At 41.4% G+C, this 27,114-nt stretch overlaps 1 protein-coding gene across 4 annotated transcripts in view; it reads right to left on the bottom strand.

The window, feature by feature from the left end:
- Positions 1 to 25,848, bottom strand: part of WASHC1 (WASH complex subunit 1) — a 64,682-nt gene extending 38,834 nt beyond the window's left edge. The window contains exons 1-3 of one of the 4 annotated variants that reach the window (XM_042468076.1): positions 25,726 to 25,743; positions 22,976 to 23,030; positions 3,111 to 3,265 (exon numbers count right to left, since the gene is read on the bottom strand). In XM_042468076.1, coding sequence (XP_042324010.1) covers positions 3,111 to 3,259 — 149 coding nt within the window. In that variant the 5' untranslated portion in view covers positions 3,260 to 3,265; positions 22,976 to 23,030; positions 25,726 to 25,743. Of the gene's footprint in view, positions 1 to 3,110; positions 3,266 to 22,605; positions 22,626 to 22,975; positions 23,031 to 25,725 lie in introns of those variants that run through there. The other 3 variants (XM_042468075.1, XM_042468077.1, XM_042468078.1) reach the window with 3 other exon arrangements.
- Between the last annotated feature and the right edge of the window lie 1,266 nt (positions 25,849 to 27,114).

The raw sequence follows: 27,114 nt of genomic DNA, 5'->3' as shown, positions 1-27,114 counted from the left end.
TGCAAATAGATGATAAAGCGCAATTCTGCAAGGTCTACTCTCCTTGAGCAGTCAGTCTTCAAAGCACTGCCAAAATAAAAATCTTAATCCACCTGCAGAAAGAGAGCAAAGAAGATGCCAGTCTCTCTGAAAAGATTTGTTTTTTCCCCCCACAGCATATCCAGCATTATCCATTGTTTAAGCTGGGAGCTACTTCTTTTCCAAAGGCAGAAGTTATTCCTGGTGATCTCAAGAGTAGTGTAGAAAAGAGAAGGTTTCTTTCTTTTCCTCTTATTGTTAATTGTGTTAGATGTTTGTGCCAGTGGGAAGCATGGATGCAGCTACAGGGGGGGGGGGGGAACCTGCCTCCGCAATAAGAATTCTGCCCACAGCCATTACATTTTCCTTTAGTTGCCAAATTTCTAGCATTGTAGTAGCATTTAAAAATACAGGTAAGACATTCAGAGAAAAAAGATAGGCAAAATTACCAAGGGAATGAAAAGACAGTAAATATAGGGATGATTTTCAGTGCCTCACACTCTGCAGTGCTAGAAAATTGGGGACTGAAGGAAAATTTCACTGGGAGAGCAAAATTCTTAGGGGGCATTTCTTTGGGCTCCCTCTGTAACTACACTCCCAGTGAGCAGCCAGGTGGAACAGAGGATCAGCTAAAGCTTTGAAGCCCTTTCTTTGACAACAGGGTGACAGGACTCTTTTAACACTACTGACTGTTTATAACACTGTACAGAAACTTTACAGAGTCAAGTCAGTGGATGAAGACAGAACATGACATTAAGATTTCCCAGCCAACACTTCCTCAAATTAACACTGAAGAAAACCCTCACAAATCAATAATGCCTCAGTTCTAAATCACAAATTCCCTTAAAAGCACAATTACACTGGGAAAACAATCCTCTCCACCCCTCACCCTCATGTATTTGTAGCATTAAACTAGACTTGTTTGAATCTTAAGCTTGACAATGCCACAACAAAAGTTTTTTTCTTAAAAAAGAGCTATTTGATGATGAATGGGTTGTGCAGAAGGTTTTTTTTAAGGGTGCATGTTGCATTTGTATCTATATTATTACAAACATTTTTTTAAAATTTAAAATTATTCTATTCTATTTTAAATTATGGTTTTTTTTACATGATAGCTAATTTCTTATTTTGCATCTTCAAATTTTTAGTTGTATCTTGTTCTAATCTTGTTATAAGCTACTTTACAACAAAGGCAGGGGAAATGTGGAATATTTAACAAACAAATAAACGAATAGGAGCATAACATTCACTTTAAAAACAGCAGCAAACTGAAATACTAAAACACTGAAAACAGCCAGCTGTGTTGAAACAAACTGTGCATTTTAATGATAATTTGAATAACACAGCAATAGCAGCCTAGTACAGCAATATACCCTCATCTTGCAAGACAAGTTGCCATTTCCCCCAAGACCTGAGTGACAGGAACAAATAGAGACAAGTCTCAAGATCATAGAATCATAGAATCATAGAATCGTAGAGTTGGAAGAGACCACTAGGGCCATCCAGTCCAACCCCCTGCCATGCAGGAAATCCAAATCAAAGCATCCCTGACAGATGGCCATCCAGCCTCTGTTTAAAGACCTCCAAGGAAGGAGACTCTATCACCCTCCGAGGGGTGCGTTCCACTATTGAACAGCCCTTACTGTCAGGAAGTTCCTCCTAATGTTCAGGTGGAATCTCTTTTCCTGTAGCTTGCATCCATTGTTCCGGGTCCTGTTCTCTGAAGCAGCAGAAAACAAGCTTGCTCCCTCTTCAATATGACATCCTTTCAAATATTTAAACAGGGCTATCATATCACCTCTTAACCTTCTTTTCTCCAGGCTAAACATCCCCAGCTCCCTAAGTCGTTCCTCATAGGGCATGGTTTCCAGACCCTTCACCATTTTTGTCACCCTCCTTTGGACACGCTCCAGTTTCTCAATGTCCTTTCTGAATTGTGGTGCCCAGAACTGGACACAAGATGCTACTGCTATAAATGCCTTGTTAAATAAAGTTCAGCCCTCACCAACTTAGTCCTCCAAATGTGTTGGACTACAATTCTTGTCACCTCCACAATGACTCCATATGGTGGTGGTTGCAGTCCTACAGATTTGGAGAACACAGAGGCTAGGCTGCTATCTGGCTTCACACAATTAAGGAATAACAGCTGGGTTCATGAAGGCCTAGAACAGTGATTGGCAACTGTGCCCCTGTCCTGATAAGACATAGTCCCTCAACACTGGCTGTGCTGCCCAGAGCTGATTATAGATGCAGAGCCACATCTATACATGAGTATCTGAGCTAGCGTATAAGACACCGTTGGCTATCATTACTTTTCTTTGGGGAAGAAATTACACTGGATTCATGCATAGAACGCATACGAGATACATGCTTGGCAGATTCGTACTACTGGTAGAACTCCTATGAAACCATATGTAACAATTCTAGGACCCTGACTTGCTCTGTTCCCAGGCCAACTCATGCTTGAGGATCTGTTAAAATGAAATATAATTGCAATAATTATTTATTAATTATGTAAACTATTAAGTGAGATGCAGTAATAAAACCCAAGGAAAAAGCAATGTTTGCTCATGCTACTAATTCACTGAAGCACAGTTGCTATTCACCAGGGTCCCTATGATGAATGGCGGCACATCATTCCAACGGATCAGTTTTCTGGTCTGGAGTACATCCAGATTTCACCCCTTTGGGATGAGACCAATTATCTGATCTTTCCCAATCTTTAAATAAATAGCTTACACCTTGTTCTACAAAGTGCTGACACTTTCAGTTCCTATATTTTGAAAATTCCAAACTCTTACACTATATTTTGATCACCTACCTGATGAAAGGCAGCATTCAGACCTTAATCTGTTGACCCCAAATCTCCTCTGACATGAATGTTAAGATCTGGATTCACTTAACTTTGTGTTCATAATACTGATCAATTAGACAGAGTGGCAAGGAGATAAAAACCTAAGCCCACTGCATTAGCTTTTTCCATTTTTTTGGCTCACTAAATGCACCAAGGCTGCAAAAGCCAGATTGGTTATTAAAGACAAAAAACACACCACCTCTGATCCTCAACCTCTTCCAATGTGGCCAAACCATACCTGTTGAAGATATCATCTGAGACTTTCTGCAGGTATTGAAGTGCATCTGCTATCTGATGAATAGCTTCTTCCCTGCGAAGACCAGACTGGATGAGGGGAACTGAGTACGTCTGTCCTTCCAGGAAATATTTCTGGCTCACAGTAGCCATTTTTGCCTAAAAAACACAAATGGCAGTTTGTTAAAATTTTATTTAAGGTCATGTCAACACCTTGATTCCAGGCTCGTGATTTTCTAGGTCACCCCTTGAATAAATGGTTAAAGTCTACATTTTTAAATGGAAGCATAATGGCAGAAGGTAGCACCATGGAGAGATCTGTTGCAAACAGCGGTTCAAATTGAGTGGCTCTGGTAGTTATTCCCAAGATCACCCCTTAGGATTTCTCAGATTGTCTCAGGCCAATTATTTCAAAATTTGTGTGAGGACTTTAAAATATTTCAAAATCACAATCATGACTTTACTTAGGAAAGTGAGATCAATTTTGATAATCCTCACACTTTTCTCATCAATACTGCTAATCATTACTAGTAATTATTATTATTATTATTTATAATTATGACAATCCAGGCAACACTTCATTGTCACTGGGTGCCTGAGAAGATCCTAGCAATACCATGAGGAACTCCATTTCCTTGACTTTGGCTACATTTATCACCCAGCTTTGTTCCTAAGGAAGCACATGTGTGGAAGTCAAAGTGCAGGTCATTTCTCACCAGAGGTTAAGGTACACTGCTAAGAAAGAGCTTCAATCTCCACTACAAACAGGGTACAGATTTCCTTGCTGATTCTCACTTTAAAAATATTAATTATATTTATATCCTGCCTATTTGCTAATGAACCTAAGGGCACTCAGTGAGTTTTATGCTCCAGCCAGGAATAGAACCAGGCTCTCCCAAGTCCCAGTCCAACATTCTAACTACTGTATACCATGCTGGGTCTCTGATGGATTATTCCTTTTGTATGATAAGTGATAAGAAGTTTAAAGAGAACATCCAAAAGTGAGATCAGAGGCTTTGTCAACTCTATCATCAAAGTAAGTCAAGAGTGTTGAACAGTATCAATTCAAAATGACAGACCAGAGTTCTGCAGTGCTAGGAAAAAGAAATGAGAGACACTGTTGAAGCTCCAAGGATCCAAAACTAATATGACATGTCATAAGAGAGGCTTTTATTTCTCCTTGTGACAGAAGTGGGCCAAGAGAATGGTGAGAGGTGGCCCTTTTTGAGTGAACATCACCTTGCTTCCAGATGAGTTAACAGAATGGGAAAGCAAGCATGTTCCAGTTGGGGATGGCAGGAAAGACTAGACCGTTTTCTTCAAATAGCAGGCATTGACCCTATATGAAACATTGCTTTTCAAGGGTTTTGGCTGAAGGGTTTTGAGAACTGCAGTCAAAAAACAAAGTGGTGTTTCCAAAATCTGCTCAAATCTAAGTACAGTGTGCTTCCCCGGGTTGATAATTTTTTTTAAGAATTCAGAAAATGGCTAAAACCATAACAGTGTTGTAATGGGCCCCCTCTCCAGGCTGGCCCCACAGTTCCAACCCATGGGCTCCCTTCTCTCACCTTCACACTTTCCCCCTCTAAATCCCTACTTGGATCAGGTACTTGGGCCTCAAAGTGGATGTGATGTTCGGTGAGTTTGCTGTGGTAAGCATGACCAGACTCCCTATCAAACTTAATATCACAGATATGTATAAGTTGACCTCATGTGTAAGTCAAGGGCAAGTTTGGGGGTCAAAGTTATGGATTTTGATATGACCTGGGGATAAGTCAAGGGTAAAACTTAGGGGCATGTAACAAAGGATGTAAAGGGAAAAGCAAAGGAAAATGATGCCAAAGAACTTACAAAATTCCAGCGAGCATAACTATTTGTGCCCACCCTAAGGACTAGATAGATGAGAAGGAAAGTATGGTAAATGATGGCTGTGTGATATGTGTGTGGGAGGTGACCAGGAGAAAAAAGGAAAGAGCTTAATCCACTAAGTCAGTAGAACCTAAAAGAAGCACCAGCCCCCTCCACCCTTTTGGCACTCCTTTGAGGGGAACTTCCAAAGAGCCGCTGCCACCGCCATTTTTCTACTCAGACATTCAAAAAGGCCAGAAGTAGCACCATGGCATTGAGAGTAGAGGGGATTGGTGCTTCTTCTAGGTTCTCCCAGGACGAACTAAGCTCTTGCCTTTCACCACTCAGTCCAGAGAAGGAGATGGTTCATTTTTGATAACAGTTAATGTACATGCTTTCACAGGCCCATGAGTAAGTTGATCCAGATTTGGGGCGGGGGGGTTGTCAATTTTTTAACTACACTTATACAAAAGTATATATAGTATTTAATAATTTGCATCTCCCCCAAACACTAGTTATTTCCTTCTCTCATCACCTCCAACAACTGTTCTACCTCTGTTAACAGCATTTCCCTATCTCTTATGTCATCTTTTCCCTATTCATAAGCCATCTTTTCTATACCTCTAGTGGTTCCCAACCTTTGGTCCTCCAGATGTTTTGGACTCCTGCTCCCATAACTCCTGACTGTTGGCTAAGTTGGCTGGGGCTTCTGGGATCTGAAGTCCAAAACAAATGGCATATAAAGGCAACAATGTGGCACTGCCAAATTTTTTTTAAAACCTTTCACTCATTCTCACTGTGTGCCACTGCTGCCATCAATATGTGATGGTGAGATTCATCCACCCAACTACTTTTCTAGGATGGCAGCCCAATGGGTCCTTTTGATCCCATTATTGCCAGCAATATGTCAAAGGAAGGCAACTATCCTACCAGATTGCCACTTAATTTGTGACGTGACACTCGACTCAGTTTTCACCCCTAGTGTCTCCCACACTATAACTCTCTGGGTCTTCAAATTTCCCGCCAGCTCGGCACCAATTATTTGTTGACAACCACACACCTGCACTTTGATGTGTCCCAAACTTAAAAGACTTTTCTCTCTCTTGGTAGGTAGCGTTTTGAATATAATTCTTTAAACACTTCAAACAACTGTTTGCTGAACAAACAAAAAGACTTTATTTACAAATCAGTTTGAATACAGTATATTTCTCAGTGAATGGCTTTCAAGATGGATACAGTGTATAAATACTTTAGTAGTTACACAGTTTAACAGTTCCTTTTGCTTATCTTTGTACAGTAATTGTTTCTTTACAGCCTTATAAATGTTTCTTTACAGTCTAAGTTCTCACATAACCTTTATCTGTCTTCTATATCTTTTAACTCTTCTGGCTATCTGTCACTTCACTAGTCAGAGCGCATTATATCTCCCGCAGCATATTATCACAACACTTTAATCAAGAACTTTCCTTGTCCCTATTTTGGGCATCTGAGGGCCTGAACAGACAGGCCAAAATAAAGCTGCTTTGGGTCACTTTGGAGGTATGCTGTTTAAATGACATACACATCTTAAGAGGCCAGAAGCTGCGCCAAAGCTGTGCTCCAATCCTTAAGACTCATGCGTCATTAGTCTCTTAACTAACTCTACTCTGTCCCTCTATTTATACTCACACTTCTGGGAACAGCCCCCACCTTAGCTCCCACTGGTTGTTGCCAACTTTCTAATCTGCCTGTGTTCTCTGCACAGGTGGACGAAAGGTTGGAAACCACTACCCTATACCATCTTTTCCCTATCTGCCTTCTGTCTGAGGCAAGCCTCAGTTTTGTATCTCCCTGCCTCACCCCCATCACACAGCATTGCCTGCATTGTGAATGGATGGCTCCAGCTGGGCTTGACCAGCTCCTTCCTTCACAAGAACTAGCCAAATATTTGTCTGAATGTGCATAGAGAGAGTAGTTAAATCAGTCCTGCTGGCTCACCCCAGACAAATGTTTGACACAATACCTAAGAGGCAAAATTGTCAGCGTTGGATGAAGCCTAACTGCTACTTCAGAAACAAGGGCCAGACTGGAACTGTCAGTTACTTTAAAGAAACCATTAGACACCTTGGCAATGGTTCTCAGCTAGTTCTGTCAGCTTATATTTAAGGCAGGAGACTTTAAAAAAACCTTGCAGGCCCTTTATGACCATTATATTAGCTCTCATTGGCACATTCCTAGTGGTCAAGTTTTCTTAACAGGCAGATACTAAGAAAGTTTAGGCCAGGGGATCTCAAAAAAATTAAGGGCAGGGTAGTACTATCTGCTGGTCAGCATATTTGGCAACTCAAGAAGAAGCTTGCCGTTGTTGTGTGCCTTCAAGTTGTTTCCAACTTATGGCAACCCTAAGACAAACCTATCACAAGGTTTTCTTGGGACGAAAGTATATGACTTGCCAGTGGGTTCCCATGGCCGAGCAGTGAATTGAACCCTGATCTCTAGAGTCACAGTCCAACACTGAAACCACTACACCACACCAGGTATCAAAGAAGAACCGAGATTTATATATGCATAATGTGACACCAATAAAAAGAAAGAAAGAAAGGACCAAGGAAGAGGCAAAACATGAGTAGAGTAGCTGCTATGAGAGCAAGCCAAGAAAGGGAGACTCCCCAGGTAGTTCTCTAGGATAGCTTCTGGGCAGAGCAGGTTTACTCTTATTTTTTTTATTGTTTATATGTACAGTGCTGTGCAAATCTACAGCACTATATAAATAAAGCATTATTATTATTATTATTAGTAGTAGTAGTAGTAGTAGTAATGGCACAAGACAGTTGGCCAAAAGAAGCACAAAGATGTAAGAAATCAGCCACTGTATCATCTTTAGGTATAGGGAATGTTGTTAATTCCACTTTCTATTGCTACAGACTTCTATAACCTCAGGTTTGCTCCATCTCAGTTAAGAATAATTTTGCAAATTTTGATAAATTCTCCCTCATTTTCACTAAACAAACTCAATAAGTGGAGCTTATTCCCAGCAGGGAGGGCCATGTTGCACCTGTCTGTCATATTGCATATTAAAGTTGGGCATCCTCTGAGAAGAAGTAGAAAAAGTAGAAATCCTAACTAGTTCAATACACAGGGATTCATCCTACTGAAGACTTTTAATGCTCAAGCATTCAAATGCCCTGGGCTGGGACAAATTAAACTTTCGGTTGTAATTGTCCCCTCAATAGTTTTTTAAAAAATCTTAAATTATTTCCATTCTGAGCACAAAGAAATGTGGATTTTTTTGGGGGGGGGGGACCCAAAATGAAATGAAATCTCATTAGTCATCTTCTTTGTTGTTTTGTGATCACCAGCCCCAAAGGTTGGACATGTTCCTTTTTGAAACTATAGCTCCCAGTAATTATAGTCCAAAAACAAAAAGGAGGAACTTTTCCAAATCTTCTCATACCCCTGCATGCCAGATGAAAGTCCCTCGTGAGTAACAGGTAAGAGACTAATCTTTAATTTCAGACAGGATTTAAGAGCTAGATTGTCTATAGTTATGGCTTGGTGGCATAAAAAAGCTCCAGAGGTAGGTGGTATTTTGCAACATTTTGGCAAGCAATAGGGACACAGCTAATCTAGTCTCAAACATCCCACAGTGACAGAAAAAGAATCAGGTTATTCTGAACATTTTTTCTTAAAGCATCCACTTTTTTTTGTTCCTTAGAGCTGTTTAGGCAGTGTGATATTAGCATGCAATTTTTGAACACGCAAATGCTTCTGACGCCACATTGCTAGTCTGTCAAATCCTATCTGCATTGGCCAGTCGATTATTGGTCCTGTTGTATGCATTTGTGTCTACCAGGAGACGCATTATACATTCTGTTTCAAAAGCGCACAAATCAGATAAATCTTGAAGAGCATGCAGGATAAACTCTGATTCAGCAGAGCTACTCAAGGGTGGAGATGTGTTGGTTGCCAAGTCAAGCAACCTTCAATTTGCATTTATTTAAAATAAGCAAGGAGGTGGCAGATAGCTACGTAAGTCAAAATGAAGGCTGAAAAGGAGGGATAAAGTCTATTTATATCTGGGTTTAATTAATCTGTGTTCCATGGCGTTATTAAGCAGCAATCAGAAATGCAGATGGGACTAAGTTGATTGGCAAGGGTTTCAGTGCACTGAATAATAAGAAATGTTGCCCCTATAAATAGGTCTAATCATCATCTGATGGGTGGAAGCAAGAGAGGAAAAAAAGCATAAGTACAGGTGTAATTAGGCCCTCCAGCAGACTCCATTTCACGGCGGTTTGGCTGTTCTCATTACCTGCCACTTAAACGCAGCTCTAGTGCTGATGAGCTGAGCCTGGATAAAGAACTTTAGAATGGAGATCAACTTAATTTAAACAGCTTTTGGCCACATTCACTGTCAAAATGCATTTTTCAGCAGCAAAAGAAGCCAGGTGGAATCAGTCTCTGAAGATCTGAAGCGGACAAGTGCCCCAACAGGGATTAGGTCTCCAGCTGTGTCCTCCTTACCCAGTAAGCGAATTAAACTGGGCAGCTCAAGCTCCCCCAGACATGCAAAGAAGTTGGCAGAAAAAGAGAGGAAAACAGCTGGGCAGCACTAAAAGAGCTGGTTGGTTTTTCCCTTGAAAAACAGCCAGGAGCATTGAGCTTGATCACATCACAGAAAGAGGAAGACGAGATTAGGGAGTACAATGGAAGTTTTTAAACCTCCTGCTCCCCAATGGAATAAAGGGTCAGAGCAAATTAACAGGAGGGTAATACAATAATGTAGTAGCTACGGACCCTTGGTTGGCCGCTTAATGACAGAACAGAAACCCTGTCAATCTCTTTTAGGATTTTCTTTTTCTGGGATGTATTGTTGCATGAGTGTGCCACATATTACAATTAAACCATTCTCAAGACCAGTTTGCATGCTGATCTTCTGCAGAAGGGAAAATGAATGATGACGATGCCATTCAGAAAATCTGATTATGCTGATTCCACTCATTCTTAGCTCCCCATATTCAAAGGCAGAGAGACTTGTACCATGGATTACTTTCCTTCATTCTCATGAGCTTACTATTTATTATTAAAGGAACAGCACTACTGGTTGTTTCATAACCAAGAAAAAGCCACCAGGCAGCATGAGCTTCTAGAGTTGTGAGCTCTCTTCCCTGAAGGAGAAAATGGTATTCAGCTTAACACGCATTTGAAAACTAATCAGTTTAAACTGGCGTTCTATGTCTGGTTGTTTATTTTCACTGCTTTTTTCTTGCACATTGTTAAAAACAATGTCTTGTTTTAAAGTATTTTACATTTTTACACCATTTAATACCATATTATATATGATTTTTTCATGGAAACTGATATCAGATGTCATGTTATCAAGTAGTATACCAGCATAACAAATGAATAAATAATAAGTATTTGTTAGAAGACTGCTTTAACTTAAGGCAATAATTTCCTCAGTGTTTAAAGACCACACCCTTCTTCTGACTCCACTTGATGACATGAATTGTCTGAATTTTTAGTTTGGTCAATTTAACATATTTTTCTAACTTTGCATGACAGTGGATGGGTTATGATCTATTTAAAAGGTGAATCACTGATCCTGGTGATTTCCAGAAGAACCAATTCATCTTTTTATTTTAGTGGCCAGGAAAGGAATTGGAGAATTGTCCAGTCTCTTCTGTATTCCTGAGGTGGCAGCAAATCTGAGACTAGATTCAGAAATAGTGACTGTGGGCAGCTCAAATGTGACTAAAACTGTTACACACATCCTACTGCTTCTGTATACTCAGCACGACACAGAATAACTGATGTAGACCCAGATGTTGCCAGATTATCCCTTTCTCCTCCTTTTACATACACACAGAACTGGAGAGATGTAGGGTTTAACAGCACCCAGCAAAAAAAGTCTCACTAGAAATGGCTGGCAGGGGACAATGTGACATATTTCTTTAGGCTCACACTTTTCTTGCCCTGGAAATCAATAAATTTTAAAATAAAGGCAAGTTGAACTTCCTTAGAGTAGAGATTATCTCTTGAAGGGGTCAATGTAGGTTATTAAGAGAGAAAATTGCTTTTCAGTAAAGAGAGAGAGAGAGAGAGAGAGAGAGAGTGTTGGGGGGAGGGTTGCTTCATTTATTCCTGCTCTACAGCCACCAAACATGGCTTTGCTATATTCCTTTTTCAGAGCGAGGAAGGGCATTATCACTCTGCTCCTCAGTCTTTAATCTACTGGAAGTGTATGCTTTATGCTTTAAAGCTAATCAGAGGCTGTCTGCTACTCTAAGTATGACTGAGATAGCATGCAAATTGCAAGGCAGTGTTGTTGTTATGTGCCGTGGTGCATCACTAGGGTGTATGGTCCACACCAGGTAGCACCCTAAGGGTGTGTGTGACATCACTGCTCCCCAAACATCTGCCTTTAGGGATATATGGGCAGGAGTGTTAACCTATGTCCCTTTAAAATACTGAAGCTCAGTGGAAGAGATGATGTGAGTGGGATCAAGGCTCAGTGGGAGGAGAAAGCAGAGGATCCAGGTTTATTTAAAATAAATTTTAAATTTTATTTTTTAAGAAATATTCTTTTTAAAAAATTTTAAAAACATCACATCTTACCAAAATTTTAACTACATGAAGCAATGTACATCTTTCGGCTATGTGTATGGTACTGTACAAAAAATTCTGTATGGTGCGATATGGAAGGAGCTCAATAGGAGGGCTACAACATGAGTTACCACTCTGGGGGATGCCAACCCTAGTGACACCACTGTATGTGCCATCAAGTTAACTTTTGCAAATTCAGAATCATGGCTTCTTTAATGGAGTTATGTAAAGTCGAAGGTTTTCATGGCTGGCATCCATAGCTTTTTGTGGGTTTTTCAGGCTATGTGGCCATGTTCTAGCAGAGTTTATTTCTGATGTTTCTGGGTTAATCCACTTGTAATGTTGTGTTCCTCTACATTACCGCCTTGAATTTTGAATTTTACCAAGTATTATTATCTTTTCCATTATTATCGTATTTCATAAATCAAGTCGTTGCTCTTTCAGCAGATGTATCCAAAGGGTGAGCATAAAAGTATCCCGGCAACATAAATGTATCTGTTTCAAAATATTTTAATCAAATTCTAATCAAAAAAGCAGGAAGTTATGCTACTTCTATGGAATTCAACTTCTTCTCAGCAGAACTGTTCATCTATCCAACCTATATTTACCTATAAGTGGTTATTCTTGAATAAATTACAAAGAGGAACTCTAGCATGAACTACTGCATTACAACTTATCAAGAAACTCAGTTCCATCACCTGTTGCCTGAATCAACCCAATGAGTTTTAATCCTACTACAGGTATTGCCAATGTTTAGGTGGGTTATTCCCCATCATACATGTTTAAGCTTTTTAATTTGTTGTTTTAATTTCTAGATTGTACACCATAGGCAGGCTTTTATATATTTTTGATTTTACCTGGTTTTGTACAGCGCTGTGTACATTTATGGCGCTTTAATAATAATAATAATAATAATAATAACATAACTGCCAGTTCGCAGTGCTTGGATTTCATTTCCCTTTTATTGTACTGTTTACAGTTCTGCAGACGTGTGTGCAATCATCCTCAGTTTGTATCTATCAACTTAGGATAACACTTCATGCAACTAACAAAGTAGATTTGAATACATGAATGATGGTGTCTTAATAAAAGTGTCAGTGACCTGTTACAGACATCCAAAATAAAGCTGCTTCGAGTCACAGTGGAGATATGGTGTTTCAATGATGCATGCATCCTAACTAATTTGATTTCCACAGTATCTAAAATGAATTTATGATGCTCATCATGGTCATTATTTTTGTTTTCTTTATGTTCAGCAGTAACCCTGTCTTTGCTGCTCTCTCATTATATATAGGAAAATACTCCAAAATGTGAACAAACCTAAGACACTTCTGGTCCTAAGCATTTCTGATAAAAGAGACTCAGTCGGTATGTAGGAGATGCTGCCTGGCCCAATTCAACCCTACTTGGAATGTTACCATTCAGCAGTAACCAAACTAAATTCAGCTCTCAGGGAAGGGGTTGATGACTTTAAAAAATATATACCTGAGAAGTGTTAAATATTTTGCTTCAGCTGAATAGATTTATATCATGTTGATGCATGAAATGAATTGTAAAAAGCTTTGACATTTTCATTAACTCCTCCAATTTGGGAAGTGCAAACCTTACAGTGACAGGCAATTTACAGCAGTAGCAGCAGCAGACTTGTGAGGGCATCACCTCATTAAGGTATTCGGATTACACACTTCCCTTCAAACTGTACCTTGAGAGACAGCCTCAGCTCTGTGTACTCCCTTCTCTGCCCATTTCCCAAACCAGAAGTGGGTGACAGAAATGAGATCCTACTTTGATTTAAAACATGGGGATTCCTTAAGCCTTGCACTATAGCGAGTGAAGCAAGGGAATATGAACTCTTAAGGCCAACTCCAAATGCCTCTATGAGAACAATCCAGAATAGAGAATATCATCAGGCAGATGAATTGGAGACCTAACTAGCAGCACCAAATATTGGCCAGTATAGAAGATGGCTGACCTAGATTCTTCTTCCTGGAAGTAGAGAGATGCTCCAAAGAAATGGAAACCAATTGAGATCAAAACTGTGAGATACATACTATCTTCTCAGTGGAGCCTGTTCTAAAGAGGAATCCACTGAATGGTATTACCTGTACTTCAGACCCAAGCATTTTATATCCCTTAATGCACTATCTTTAAAGAAAATCGTTCAAATTGTAAAGTTGTTTGAGAAGCTCACAGTAAGTGAAGTTATCACCTCCTGCCACTCCACCCCACCCTTCAAGAGGACTAATGGAATGAGAGGAAACTGGAACCTCACTGCTTTCCTAGTGATCCTACACAAGATACCTGGAAAGCTTAAATCAGAAGATTTAATTCCACCCTACTGTCAGTATGATTGTGTGGCCAGTAGCCCATCAAACAGCTGAGACCTCAATCATGCTTGGGTAGTAGATGTGGGAATGACTTTTTTGGCACCATTTCAACCTAACAGCTCATCTCTGTTTGATGGTCTATTGGGAGTTTAACAGCCCTGGGGAGCCCTATGTACTCTTTTTCCTGATGGTTGTGATGCAGGTTCCTTCAGGAATGGCAGCTTTGGTCATCCGTGGTGGAGTACAAGCACAAACACAAGCAGCCTCTGAGGGTCACATACAGGCCATGAGCTGCTTATCTTATGCTTAGTGCATCATCTTTGCCTTTTTGGAAGGAATAGTCATTGCCACATCTCTTGATCTAAAGTTGTGCATTTTTGGGTCCAGGGAGAAAGAGAAAGTAATTAATTATGCATCCAGTTTCTCTTTTATAATATATATGTGTGTGTGTGTGTGTGTGTTGCTTGGAGCAACTTTATATTCTTTTGTTAGGAGGCGATTTCTAGAAAATACATGTATTCTTCTGGAAGGCAATGATTTGAGGGCTGCAAAATATGTTACAGCAGTTACAGGAAATTTGAGTTCAGCATATAGAAATCATTATTGTGTGCCTAGCTATCTTATTCAGTATTTAATATCCCAGAAGTATTTTTTTTAAATAATCAGATTTATTATGTTCTAACTATAGAATAAATATTTACATTACCTTTGTATTCTGTCTTTTGGCTCCTCACAAGGCCACCTTAAGGGCTTAAATCATCACTATTTCTAATCCATTAAAAAGTTCAACAAAAACACTAGCTAGAAACCACATATTAAAAACTCACCGTAGGGAGAGGAAACCAATGATTTTATTTAACAAAAGGTTTGGTAATGTGTTGAAATACCAATCTGTTGTTCATACCTCTCCTCAAGTCAATTCTGACCTATGGTGACCCTATGGATGAGATAACTCCATGATCCTCTGCCCTCCACTGCTCTGCCCAGCTCCTGCAAACTCAAACTTTAGATTATATATGTCTCTAACAGAGTCCATCCACCTAGCATGTGGCCTTTCTCTCTACTTCTCTCCACCTTTCCTAGCATTATTATTTTTTCCCAATGATTCATGCCTTTTAGTGATGTTTCTGAAGTGCAACAACCTCAGTTTTATCATCTTGGCTTCCAGGGAGATTTCTGGCTTGATTTGCCCTAGGACCCATTTGTTTGTCATTTTGGCTGTATATGGTATCCTCAGCACTCTCCTCCTGCACCACATCTCAAATGAATTGAATCTCTTTCTATCTTAAAATAAATAAAACTTTTTTTATTTATATCCTGCTTTTCTGTGACAAGACAATCAAAGCGGCTACAACATGTTAAAATCCACATTTACAAATTTATGTCCCAAATTCCCCCCCTTAAAACAGGATTAAACAAATTACAATTAAAACATCTATTAAAAACACAATAAAATACAGCGAGGACAGAGCGGTGGGCTGATACATGATGCGGGGGGCAGTCATTCTGTGGCCGGGCACTTTTATTCAGGAAAGGCCTGCCGGAAGAGATCCATCTTGACAGCTTTTTTAAAGCTGTCTAAGCTGGCAATTTGACGGATCTCGTCTGGCAGACCATTCCATAGTTTGGGAGCAATTGCAGAGAAGGCTCTCTGGGAGGTAGCAGTTAGTCTGGTTTTTAAAGGCTGCAATAGATTCTTCGCAGAGGACTTGAGGGTGCGGGGCGGATTATATGGAAGCAGGCGATCCTTCAAATAGGTTGGACCCAAGCCATGTAGGGCTTTAAAGGTTATAACCAACACCTTGTACTGTGCCCGGAAACTAATAGGCAGCCAGTGAAGAGATTTTAAGATGGGTGTTATTCAGTCACTTCTAGTTTTTCCGGCGACCAGCCTGGCTGCCATATTTTGCACTAGTTGAAGTTTCCGGACTAGGCACAAGGGTAGCCCCATGTAGAGTGCATTACAGAAATCAAGTCGTGAGGTTACCTTTACTTCCAGGAAAGGGCGCAGCTGGCGTATCAGCCAAAGCTGATAACAGGCACTCCTGATCGCCGCATTCACCTGATTTCTCGTGTGAAGCGACGGATCTAGGAGCACCCCCAGACTGCGAACACAGTCCTTTGTGGAGAGCGTGACCCCATCTAGGACTGGAGGTTGCAACCTTATACCTGGTTTGGGGGCCCCTACTGTAAGTACCTCCGTTTTGTCTGGATTCAGCCTGAGGTTGTTTTTCCTCATCCAGCCCATTACCGCTTCAAGACACTGATTGAGGGGAGAAAGGCCATCTGTTGTCATAGCTGCTGATCGGGACATGGAGAAATATATTTGGGTGTTATCAGTGTATTGATAACACCCTACCCCATGTCTGCGAATGATTTCCCCCAGCGGCTTCATATAAATGTTGAATAGCATCGGGGACAATATGGCGCCTTGAGGAACGCCACATTTAAGCTCCGTTTTCAAGGAGTGACTGTTCCCGAGCATCACCCTCTGGAATCTACCCGAGAGGAAGGACCGGAACCACTGGAGTGCAGTGCCACCGATTCCTAACTCTCCCAGGCATTCCAAGAGGATGTCGTGATCTATTGTATCGAAGGCCGCTGAGAGGTCTAGAAGCACCAACAGGGTCAGGCTTCCTCTGTCAATGCCTAGACAAAGATAGTCAGCCAGAGCAACCATGGCAGTCTCCACTCCATATCCTGTCCTGAAGCCGGTTTGAAATGGGTCTAGATAATCGGTTTCATCCAAGATGACTTGGAGTTGAAGGGCGACAGCCCTCTCAATCACCTTGCTCAAAAATGGCAGATGGGATATAGGCCTGTAGTTCTTCATATCCAGGGGGTCCAGGGAAGGTTTTTTCAGGAGCGGTCTAACAACCGCTTCCTTTAAGCAAGTTGGAACACAACCTTCCCTAAGGGATGCATTGATGACATCTCTGAGAAATCTTATTTTTTAACTGTCCAGCTCTCACATACATATGTGGTAATACAGAATACAATAGCTTGTATGATTCTAACTTTTATGCTGAGTTGTACATCTTTGCATTTTAGGATCTTTTCTAGTTCTTTCATAGCTATCCTTCCCATTCTTAATCTTCCTCTGATTTTCTGGCTGCAGTCACCATTCCCATTTATACTGGATCCCAGATATGAGAACTCTTTTACTATTTCTATTTCCTCATTGTCTAGGTCGAATTTGTGTAGATTCTCCCTGGTCATTGTTTTTGTTTTCTTTATGTTCAGCAGTAAGCCTGCCTTTGCACTTTCTTCCTTGATCGTTCTTAGTGCACTGTAGTTGTTCCAGGTCTGGAAAGCTTTCTTCCAGTATTATGGTGTTGTCTGCGTATCTTAGATTGTTGGTATTCCTTCCTCCAATTTTCACTCCTTCTTCTTCTGTGTCCATATAGAACAAAGATGTTCTGCATATAAGTTGAACAGGTAGGGTGATAAGATGCAGCCTTGTTTGATCCCTTTGTCAATTGGGAACCATTCTGTTTCTCTATGTTCTGTTCTGACACCTATAAAGAGGGCTAAATGGTACTGCTGGGCAGAAATTTTTACAAACTGGACACTATAATACTGGACCTCAACCAACCATATCTCTGAAGGTAGTTTAACATGATCCAGAGTCTTTTATGACAATGACAACCAACAGGCAGATAGCTATGAAGTATTATTGTTCTAAAGAAAGAATAAGTGCCACATAGGTACTGTTAAAGGAAAGAACATGGCTATAAAATGAAGTTACATACTATCTAGAAAGCTTTTTTCTACTTCCACCAGTATTTCTGCTGCACAACAAGCTTTTAATGAACAAATTAGGACAATAAGAAGAAAGAATAATAGAAAGATGATGTTTAAAGATAAGTTACAGTATTACTAATGGACAAGAAAACTTTACAGTGGCCTGTTACAGACTGCCAAAATAAAGCTGCTTCGGGTTTCTTTGGAGGTATGCTGTTTAAACGATGCATGCATCCTAAGAATCCGGAAGCTGCACCGAAGCTGCACTCCAATGCTTAGGAATGGAGTGTGACTTTGGTGTGACCTCCGGACTCCTAGGACCCATGCATCATTTAAATCAGGGGTAGGCAACCTGCGGCCCGCGGGCCGGATGCGGCCCGGCAAGGCCTTGGGACCGGCCCCAGCCCGGTCCTGCCGCCAATTGCCGCCGGGGCCTTTGGCCTCTCGCGTGCAGGGGCAAGGGGGGCAATTGTCTATACAGGGCTCCCCCGGGTTACGAAATTAATTCGTTCCGCGGCGCCATTCGTAACCCGAAAAGCATTCGCAAGCCGAAGCCCCATAGGCGCTAATAGCGAAAGCCGCGATTTGGTGCGAAAAAGCGCCGAAAAGCACCAAAAAATTTTTCGTAACCCGAAATAACCTTCGTAACCCGGAATAGTTTTTTTTAATGGATTTTTTTCGTAACCCGGAAATTTCGTAACGCGGCGCATTCGTATCCCGGGGTACCACTGTAGATGCCTCAGAAACATGCATTTATATTAACATTTTTTAAAAAATCAGCAATTTTTTTTGCATGTCCTCCACTTTTTTTAAAAAAGCGTCCACCATTTGAAAATGTTGTCCTACATTTGTCCCGGTTTATTTATTTATTTATTTATTTATTAAAAAATTATTTAATTATTTATTTTTGGGCTTTGGCTGAAGGACAGCAACCCGGCCCCCGGCTCAAAAAAGTTGCCTACCCCTGATTTAAATAGTATACCTCCAAAGAGACCCGAAACAGCTTTATTTTGGCAGTCTGTAACAGGCCAGTATTTTGTTTAAAAAGATATAACACTTAAGAAGAAGAGTGGGAAAGAAGTCCACTCAGCCCACAAGAGAAGTATGCAGATGTAAAGTGAAATAAAATAGCTACACACGACATCCAGATTTTTTTTCAGGCATGACACGATCAGCCCATGTTTTATGACTCATATGTGTACTTATATAAGGAACCAGTCGGCTTCTGTAAAGGAAAATATAGCTTATACACTCAAAGATAGTGAACAAACAAGGGGGGGGGGGGGGGGATGAGGGTAAAAAGTAGAGAAGGAATTGGGACCAAACAACTGAGTGGAGGAGCAAAAAAGCATCCTCCTACTTCTGCTGATGCAACTAAAGTTCTGTTCAGCAGCAGCAAAGCCAGCCACAACTATAAACTTGCCAAAGGCTGTAGAGCTTAAGTAGAGTGGAACATATTTGACAGAAGAAGAGAAACTGGCCGACAAATATAAAGCTACACAAAGGAGCCAAAGTAATCAATGTAAATAAGGCAACAGGAACAAATTAGTGCAGGCAACAAGGCTTCGAGACTGGAGCTGATATTCATGAACACTAAGAGAGGCAGGCTGACAAACAGGCATGCAAGCGAAATAAAGTCTTAGAAGGAACTTCATTGTGACTGGTCCTGGAGATTCTGCCATCAGGAGAAAAGAATCTTTAGTCTCTGAATCTCAGCTCCAAAGTAAAGACTTAGATCTATGGCTGATTAGAGTGGCAACTACAGTAGACAGTGGGTTGATATTTTCCCATCCAAACCACTGATAATGGAGGACTCTTCTTAGGGGTTCTTCAGGCCAGGCTGGGGGTGGAGTCGGGGCATTGCACATGAAGTATGCCCTGACTGCCCCAGGGCACCGTGACACTGTGCACCACTCCACACAACGTATAGTGTCATGGTGCTCCTCCGGCCAAAGGACCGCTGTATAGCTGTGACACCACAGCTATTGTGCCCTGGAAAGGCTGGATCAGGGCTGTGGTGTGTGGTTGCCGCAGCCCTGATCTGGCTAAGAAAGAGGGGCATCACGCCATCCCTGTATGTACAGCCCCTTACTTTGCAATAAACACAAATCAAAACAAATGTGCATACTCTCTCCTGCAATCTATGACCAATCAAAACAAATGTGCATACTCTCTCCTGCAATCTGTGACCAACTATCAAGGACCTGAAGCCTCACTGCAATCACAACAAGAATGGCAACAGGCGATTGCAAGAGAAAGTGACTGTCATAGCATGTATACAGAATGTAACCTTATAAAGAGTCTATCTTGCTCAATACTATCAAATTCTGACTGACACTGGCTCTTCTAGCCTTTCATGACATTCCTTGCTGGTTTCCCACCCAAGTACTGACCAGTCTTAATCCTGCTTAATTTCCAAAATTGTGTGTAGTCGTTTCTCACTTATGGCAACCCTAAGGCAAACCTTTCTTGGTCTATTTGGTAAGATTTATTCAGAGGAGGGTTTGCCTTTGCCTCCCTCTTAGGCTAAGAGAGGATGGCTTCCCCAAGGTCACCCCATGGGTTTCCATGGCTGAGCAGGAATTCAAACCCTGGTCTCCAGGGTCATAGTCCAATGCTCAAACCACTACACCACACTAGTCCCTCCAAAATTAGAAGAGATCAAATGTGGACAGGGCAGTACAGGAGGAATGCCAAATGAGTGACAATGAGACGCTACAAGAAAACCAGAGAAGAGCTAAAAAGTCCAATTTCATCAGCTGTCCTACAGAGTGGGGTAATAATAATAATAATAATAATAATAATAATAATAATAATGTCCCTTAATGTCCCCTTCCCTTATTTTATCTCCTCACTGCCAATCCTCCAGATGCCCACTCTATTTTGGTCCATTATTGGTTCCTCTTACCATCTCAACATTGCTTGTATTTCAGTTACATGCAGCATATGAATGTGGAAAGCAGTGAAATACAAAGGTCATGGAAGAAAACCTAAACGCAAAGTGAAGATAAAGATGAGAATAAATTCTAACTAAGCAGGACTGTGGGCTGTGCAGCACCATTGGCATTCCTCCTATAGTAGAGTTGGAATCTTTCTGTGAAGAGGGAGGGCTAGGAGAGTTTCTGACTCCGCAACAGGCCAGAAACACAAGGGGAAGTCTGTGCTCTATAGTAAGCAACAAATGGGCTCTATACTCCTCAGATTTCTTGCCACCTGTTTGTCTGCTATCCCTCTTTCCAAAATACTCCACTCCTCACACCAAATGCTACTCTGTGTTCTCTGACCAATGAACATGCTCTTTGGGCAACCTAGGAGGCTGCCCTCCCTATTTCTCCCCCTTTGAAGACTATATATTTATGTAAACTTTAATATTCTTGCCTAATGATAAAACCTTTATGGCTGGTTTATGTTCTTCGGCTATGTAAGGATCAGCAATTGGAGAAGCAGCTTACTATAGTCAGCACTCCACATCTGTAGCTTTGACTTTGCAGATTTGATTATTCATGGATTTGATTAATGTGTTCTCTCTAGGAATCTCTAGGTCAGTGATGACGAACCTATGGCACGCGTGCCAGAGGTGGCACTCAGAGCCCTCTGTGGGCACACATGCTCTAGCCCTAGCACAGAGTTTGCCAGAGTTTCTTACTAGAATGCCAGAGGAACATGGCACTTAGCAATAAATAAGTGGGGTCTGGGTTGCAGTTTGGGCACTCGGTCTGTAATAGGTTCACCATCACTGCTCTAGGTCCTCCTAGTGGTCAACATTCACCAGATGTTGCAATGGAGGACCTAGAGATTCCTAAATAGAGCACTTCTCTAGGCATTTGTAGGTCTTCCAAAGCAATTCTATAGCCAGCCTTTGGCAGAAGTTGACCACAGATTTGCACTGGAGGACCTAGAGATTCCTAGAGATGTGTTCTCTCAAGTTTAAAAAAACAGTGTTATTTTATTTGCAGTTTTCCACTTTCATGGGGGTCCTACTCCCCTACCCCAGCGAATATGCCCCCTCTACATTATATTATAAAGGTGGGGTGGGGTCTGTGTGACCATACAGATATTGTTAAATTGTAATTCCCAGCTATCCTAGTCAGCACAGCCCGTGGTGAAGAACTCTGGGAATCACAGATCAACAACATCTGGAGAGCTGCAAGATTCCCACCCTTTTACATAGAAAATAGTAGAACAGGTAATCTCAACACTGGCAGTTTATGCACATTGGAGACCTTCCAACATTGCAAAGAAACCTACTGCAATTATAAAGCTACACTAGAAACAGTTCTCTTTATCAAGTTACAGCAAAACTGTGAACAGATCTGGAAACTTCATTTTTATTTTACCAGCAACATAAACATTCATGACTCTTAAGATACCATATTAAACTTGCCTCTTTTGGGGTATTGTTCAGCTGCTCAGCATTTCATGTACAAACATTTCATAATCACAGGTGTTTAGGTCAGCACTGAAAACATTTGCAGCTGATGTGGATTTTCTAACAGCATTTTCCACAGTATTTCTGCCTTCCAGCAATCCCCCACTGAACACAGAGCTAAATTTTAAAACCACTTCAAAATGTTATTAACAGCTTTCGGGTTTTTATTATTATTTTGAACAGTGCAGAATCTACAAAGGCATTTGTTTCATGAACATTAGTAAAGAGGGAATTGGAGGGGTAGGTAATGACACAGAAGATGTCTATCTCAAAATGTAGCTACCACTGACAGTAGGTAGCAAAGTTATTTCAAGAAGAACCACTTAGTCACTAATTCTACCCAGATTATCCCTAGACAGCAATTCAATTCTCCAGTGTTGTTTAATCGGGGTCCCTGAGTTGGCATGCACTGCCCCAGGCAAGGCCAATAGATGATGGATTCCCAAGGGTTGTTTAGTTCAAAAGTGAACAAAGAAAATTGGTGCTCAAGAGTGACCCATCTTCCCCTTCCCCAATAGCTATGAGAACTGAGCAAGCAGATTCATAACAGAGGAAAATTCACTCACCCAGTCTTCTCATATCTTGTTCCAGCCTCAAACTGCCAAGCTAATACAAAAGGTATGTATCAAGGTTACTAATACAATTCCACCCCTTCTGTAATACTGGACAGCTGTTAGCATTTGGCCATGATGCCCAAAAGGACTCCAAAACCCATGCACATAGTAGCAGACGCCAAACTCTCTACAATCAGATAAGTGGCTATTTGCAACTCTGTTGTAGTGTAAACAGTCACCTACCTGGCTGCAACAACCCTGTGTTGTAGCAAAGTATTCAGTAGAACTGTATACATTCAAAATAATATGAACATGCAACAGTAAAAGAAGATTTTAAAAGAGGAAAAGAAGTTAGACAAAATGCTACCAGTCTTAATTGTACCTCTGATGGCAGGTACCAACAAATATTAATCAGAGCTCCGGAACTAGCTGGAGACCTGGGTAAAGAAGATACAGACAGCCAACACTCAACAGCTTTACTTGAATATCTCAAACAGTAGGCTTTTGCACAGAGAGAAAGGAAGCATTACTAGAGAGATTATTCTGCTATTGGCTGCCAAGATATATGGGACTGCATTTATATCCCACCTTTTCTTCAAAAATCTCAATTGCAGAATATAGAGTTCTCCTCTTCCACACTTTATCCTCACAAGCACCACGTGAAGTAGGTCAAGCTGGAAGTGAGTGTAGCTGGTTCAAGGTCATCCAGTGCTTTTCATGGACGTCCTAAATCCTAAGATGAAAACCTGGATGTCCTAAACCTCAGTCTAGCACTCTAACCACTACACCACCATAGCTCTCAAGATGTGACAGTTAAGACTGAGGGCTTGTCTACATTACCTGTAAACCTAAAATGCCCCCTGGGTTGGCTGTGCGATCTTTACACTATGCAGCCCCAAACCCCCAAGTCAGGTCCAATCTACTAACACAACACCAGGACCTGATTTGGGGTTTCCACCCCCCAGCCCCGCATTAAAAGATTTATTTGCTGTGGGATTTCCAGGAAAGTCAGAGCAAAACACTGCAACGAAGGGCAGCTCCCCATGCAGTCTCTGTGAGAATCCCTGCCATGTTGCTCTGTGGACATGAGTTGCTCTAAGGACAGAACGAGGATGGGCATGTTCACAGACTGCCTGTTGATTTCAGAAAACTGACAGCATGATTTTTTTGGGGAGGGGATTCAGGTGGAATTCAGGGCTACTATACTCTGGGGCAGCTGGCAAATGTAGACGAATCCTCAGGCACATATTTCCTAAAGCTTTCTTCTGAAAACAATGTTCTGAATGACTTGCGCCTACCATCATATTTCCCACATCCCAAGAAAACAAGGGAGAAGTAAGATGTACCATTATGTGTAGCCATGTTAATCACTTGCAGAACACCTTAAAGAAGTGTTTTGCAAACTTGGTCCCAAACTAAAAGCATGTTCAAATGCATCCCCAAGGTGTCACACTATAAGGCTGTTTCCATCCATTTTGGGTTTTTTCTCTTCTTGTCCCCCAGTCATCATTATACCATTATTGTAGTGTTGTTATTTTTATAAGCCACTGTCCCTATTGTGTCCAGTTCTGGGCACCACAATCCAAAAAGGACATTGAGAAACTGGAGTGAGTCCAAAGGAGGGCAACTAAAATGGTGAAGGATCTTGAAACCATGCCCTATGAGGAACAACTCAGGGAGCTGGGGATCTTTAGCTTGGAGAAGAGAAGGTTAAGAGGTGATATGATAGCCCTGTTTATATACATGAAGGGATGTTATATTGAGGAAAGAGCTAACTTGAAGATGCCATCCACAGATGCTGGCGAAACGTCAGGAAGAAACTCTTCTCGAACATGTCCACATAGTCCAAAAAACCCACACAAAACTAAAGCTAGACCAGCTCCCCTCCCTCCATTCAGGAACCCCATTTAGGAGAGCTATGGCCATAAACATCCTGATATGATACATAATACTTCTGAAAATGGAAGTCTCGGCAACTGATTCAGTTTTCTCTAGCAGCACAGAACTGTGGCTACAGCTCTTCCAGCTGGTGCTTAAAAGTATGTTTGAGTTGTCCAGTACATCTGTGCGCATGTGAGGATGCTCCCTATACGGGATGGAAGGCAGGAAAGCCTTATTCCAAAAGCACAGGCGCAGACACCAGTCCTCCCCTTTCTTTCCAGGAAAACAGCCTTGGCTGTATTTAAGAAACAGGAAAACTAAACTGTGTAACAACAACATCTGAGGGCAACACTGTATGTGCAAAGGGACACTCCAGCCCTATATGCTTTGAGGATTCAAAGGTTTGTTGGTGGTGGATCAAGACTCATCCAGCAATCCTTCCCTGAATGACTGGCCTCCCAAAATAGTAAGACCACCCCGTCTGCCCACAACCACTTTTAGGGTCTGCCTATCTTTTAACTCTTTTAACTAATTTTAAACTGAACACTTGTAACTTTATTGCTGTTGAATTGTAACTAAATCTTCTATTTTATGTTGGCGGTGGGTTGGGGGGGATTGTGATGTTTTATGATTTACTGTATTGTATATTTTACTATTTCTTACTGTAACCTGCCTCGATCCGCAGAGAGAGGGGGGCTAAATATTATTATTATTATTATTATTATTATTATTATCCACCCCAAAAGCTCTGCTCTGGGCCCCACAGCAAACCCCACTTCCCAGAATTCCACAGCCTTGAGCCAGGGCAGTTAAAGCGGTCTCAAACTGGGTTATTTCTGCAATGTGTTTTGGTCTTACACACCAGAGGCACTAAGGTTAACCCTGTTGTTGTTGTTGTTGTCGTGTGCCTTCAAGCCGTTGCCAAAAAATCCCCAAAACCAAACTTTGGTCCAAAAAACACACACTGCAGAAATAACCCAGTTCGAGACCGCTCTAACTGTGCCCTGGCCCAGTGCTAGGGAATCCTGGGAATTGTAGTTTATTGTGGCACCTGAGCTCTCAATGACAGAGAAGGAGCAATGTCTCAAAAAACTACAGTTCCCAGAATCCCCTAACCTTGAGCCAGGGGAGTTAAAGCGGGTTATTTCTGCAGTGCAGCCAACGTCTGGGGGGCTCCCCAAACCCTGAGGTGGATAAATATACGGCTAAATAAACTGCTGAAGAGCTGGAGCCCCGCCGCTTCGCTCTCACCTGGAATGAGAATCCTCTGCCGCCTCCGCTCCGGGCAACGTCCGCTCAGAAGCAGCACTTCCGCCCCTACAGTGACGCTAGGACACTTCTGCGTGGTTCCCACTTCCGCCCTTACATGACGTCGCTTTGCATGCTACGGGTCCTCCTTTGGGCCCTAAAGGTCAGGTGTTACGGTTCGCGTTTGCTGCCCTTCTCTTACAGCTGCTGCAGCCAGAAGTGGGAGAAGTAGTTACTGCCTCACCCATATTAATGTTACTTTGTTGACTGATGTTAATATATGAATTTGTGGGCACAGCTTCTCAGAATAAAAGGCTGGTTGGTGTTGGACATTTTTTAAGAGCCTCACCCAAACAAGGCCTTGAAGTCCACAAACATTTACCTGAATGCCTTTAATCTTTAGATTATTATTATTGTTTATTGTAAAGTCACAGACCATTAAAACACAGAAAACAGGATCAAAACTTAAGAGCAGGGTAATATGAAGAGTTGTTTATTAAAGCATTTAATACATTTGGTATTAATTAATACAATTGTATTATTATAACTATTATTTTATAACATTATTATAATATATAATAATTATTATTATTTTATTGCCTTATATCCTGCCTTTCTCCCATCATAGGGACTCAAGGCTATGAATTATAAGAAGACTAACCCCAAGTATTATCTATGTGGCCGAATCATAATTTCTTCTGTGCCTCTAAGTCATTTTTAAAAAAACTTTTGGTAGCCCTAAGGATTATTGTAGGGTTTTCTTGGCAAGTTCCTTCAGAGGGGGTTTGCCCTCTCCAACCTCTGGGGCTGAGAGAGTGTGACTTGCCCAAGGGCACCCAGTGGGTTTACATGGTAAGAAAGAGTCTATAAGCTAGGAAAGGCTGCTGCGGTTTGATTTTTAAATGTAGAATCATAGAATCATAGAGTTGGAAGAGACCAAAAGGGGCATCCAGTCTGACCTCATTCTGCCATGCAGGAAATCACAATCAAAGCATCCCTGATAGATGGCCATCCAGCCTCTGTTTAAAGACCTCCAAAGATGGAGACTCCACTACACTCCGAGGGAGTTTGTTCCACTGTCAAACAGCCCTTACTCTCAAGAAGTTCCTCCTAATGTTGAGGTGGAATCTCTTTTCCTGTAGCTTGCATCCATTGTTCCAGGTCCTGTTCTCTGGAGCAGCAGAAAACAAGCTTGCTCCCTCCTCCTCAATATGACATCCCTTCATGTATTTAAACAGGGCTATCATATCACCTCTTAACCTTCTCTTCTCCAGGCTAAACATACCCAGATCCTTAAGTCGTTCCTCATAGTTGCTCTCCTTTGGACAAGCTCCAGTTTTTCAACATCCTTTTTAAATTGTGGTGGAACTGGACACATTATTTCAGGTGAGG

Source organism: Sceloporus undulatus, chromosome 5, assembly GCF_019175285.1.
Source record: "Sceloporus undulatus isolate JIND9_A2432 ecotype Alabama chromosome 5, SceUnd_v1.1, whole genome shotgun sequence".
Taxonomy (NCBI): domain Eukaryota; kingdom Metazoa; phylum Chordata; class Lepidosauria; order Squamata; family Phrynosomatidae; genus Sceloporus; species Sceloporus undulatus.
Note: the sequence above shows the minus strand (reverse complement) of the source record. Positions and strands in the feature narration are given on the sequence as shown.